This window comes from Arachis duranensis, chromosome 3 (genome assembly GCF_000817695.3).
Source record: "Arachis duranensis cultivar V14167 chromosome 3, aradu.V14167.gnm2.J7QH, whole genome shotgun sequence".
Lineage (NCBI taxonomy): Eukaryota > Viridiplantae > Streptophyta > Magnoliopsida > Fabales > Fabaceae > Arachis > Arachis duranensis.
In genome coordinates this window covers 64,396,237-64,398,551 of record NC_029774.3, presented here as the reverse complement: position 1 = coordinate 64,398,551, position 2,315 = coordinate 64,396,237, and the positions used below count along the sequence as shown (strand labels likewise).

The 2,315-nt window shown below is 32.4% G+C and overlaps 1 protein-coding gene across 1 annotated transcript; it reads right to left on the bottom strand.

Moving 5' to 3' along the window:
* Positions 1–235: 235 nt before the first annotated feature.
* Positions 236–2,090, bottom strand: LOC107479391 (uncharacterized). The gene is made up of 2 exons (XM_016099531.3): positions 1,615–2,090; positions 236–697 (listed from the first exon to the last, which is right to left on the bottom strand). Exons 1-2 carry the CDS (start codon positions 2,006–2,008, stop codon positions 297–299), a joined length of 795 nt encoding a protein of 264 aa, XP_015955017.1. The 5' UTR covers positions 2,009–2,090; the 3' UTR covers positions 236–296.
* Positions 2,091–2,315: the final 225 nt, after the last annotated feature.

The window sequence follows — 2,315 nt, the reverse complement described above, 5'->3', positions numbered from 1 at the left end:
AAGGAAGACATTACTGTTATTCACCGTCAAGTTGCACTCAAGAAGAAGCAAAACAAAAAGAGTAAATGCTCAAAATTAGTCACTCAAATCTTATGTACGAATTTAGGCTTCTAAAATTTCATCTTGCATAATTTGGAAAGATGCGCACGTGAGTTAATTTAAGCAAAACAGAATGAGAGAGGGACTAACATGCGCACGTGAGTTAATTTGGAAAGATCAATTTGATTTGTAGAGTCTTACTCATGCATAAAATTCAAAAACCTAATTTAAGCATTTACTCGGAATAAAAAAAAGACTCAAGTGGGTTTCAGATCCTCAAACATTGTAGGCCACAGTCCATAATCATCATCACAATCAGAGTCGCCTTTAGCCTTATTGTACGGACTATAACCCATTGGGCTATCAACCCTTTCATAAAGAGGCCTACTTAGCCTTGGACTCCTATTATCAACCATAGCTCTTCCATCAATAGGACCAGTACTAGAAAGTCTAGGACTCTTTAGTGTGCCCAAGAACCTCTCTTCAACCAAAGGCCTATGAGCCATTATTGGACTCCTATTTGCATACATCATTCTCTCATTCATCTTCCCATCAAGAGGACCAGACAACTTCAACACCTTCCCAGTTACCATTTTGTTATGCATTGTTCTTCCATCCAATGGCCCTGACAGTGCTATGGTCCTGCTTCGTTGCATACCTATATTGCACAAATACAAATACAAATACAAATAATTGAATATAATGTATAATATAACTATATCTTTTATGAAACAATTAGTTACAAATTTAAATAAGTTCAAGCTAACATACAGTATTTGATTTTAAAAAACATATCGTCCGTGTTGCTTTTTAGTATACTCTTTAGTAACCTTTCTTCTTTTTTATAAGTATTTTGCTCTTTGCAATATATAGACTTTTATATCAAAAAGAAAAAGTGTGCACATGAATTAAATATGATATATTATGATACTACATGTAAACGGTAATGTTTTTTTTTTTTTTTTCACGAAATTAGTTACATATTTAAGTGGTTTAAACTAGCAATGGTTTATTTTAGAGACATTAGTCCCTTAGAAAATAATTTAACAAATTAGCCATTGACCTTTCAAAATATTTTTGAAATTTAACAAACGAGTGCTCTTTTTGAAATATTAACATGGTATAAATTTTAAATTGTATAAAGTTTTAAAAGCAGATAGATTAATTTACTTTTTATTTTATGTGTTTAATTTTAATATATCAATGGTATAAAACCTTTTACGTATTACATCAAAATTAAATTTTTTCTTTAACAAAAACTAATTTTTTTTAATAGTCCCAAATTAGTACTAATTTGTCAAAAAAAAATATTGTTAGAAAGTAATTTATCCAAGGCTAAATCGTTAAAAGACCAATTAGGTGTATCAGTCTGTTGTTTAAAAGAAAATGTTAGAAGACTAACGTTTTTAATTAAAAAATAATAGAAAATAAAGTAATATTAACACAAATATACAAAATAACTAAATAAAAAATATCAAACAGTTAACTTGTCTGTTATTTAAATAAAATGAAGTATTTCTGTCGAAAAAAAAAAAAGTAAAAATGAAGTATTTGTCATTCATGATGATAGCATACCCTTCTCTCCGTCAATATGCTTCCTCATCATTGACCCTCTGCACCTCCCATGGTACCAGTTTGGCTCCGGTGTTACCATTTCCTTTGTCTCCTCTGCTTCTTGTTCATTGAACACCTGTAATTTACTCAGGCACCTCTTTAGGCATCTCTTGATTGCGCCGGAGAGAGTCTTGGTAAGTGCCGTGGCAGCGCCACTACTACCATCCTCCTTCTTTGCGAGCTTGAGAATTTCGAGCCGATGTTTGGCGATCGAAATCCCCATGCTCTGGAGGAACTCATGGTTGAAGTGGGTTGCATCTTCCAACTGAAGCTCGTTTCGCGCAAATGCTAGGCCGTATTCGTAGACGAGAGATGGCTCAAGACTTGTCCTGGATAGCCAGGAGAACCAGTCCATGGCTGATGGCTTATTGTGATGGGGGATTATGTTGTGTTAGAATGATTATATAGTATGTCTTTTAGGGTGTAGATACTCCTAAACTTCGTGGTTGGTATTGGGATTTATAAGGTATAGGTAAAGTGTTAAAGGCTTTTGAATCAATGCATAGAGGAAAATGGGATTATATATACATCAAAACAACAATTAATATCAAGAAGATATTGTTGAAATACTATTTATTATTTAATCTATAAAAGTCCACTGATATACCATAAAATATACTATAGATAAAGTATGGAAAATTAACTTTTAGTTTCTCAATTTT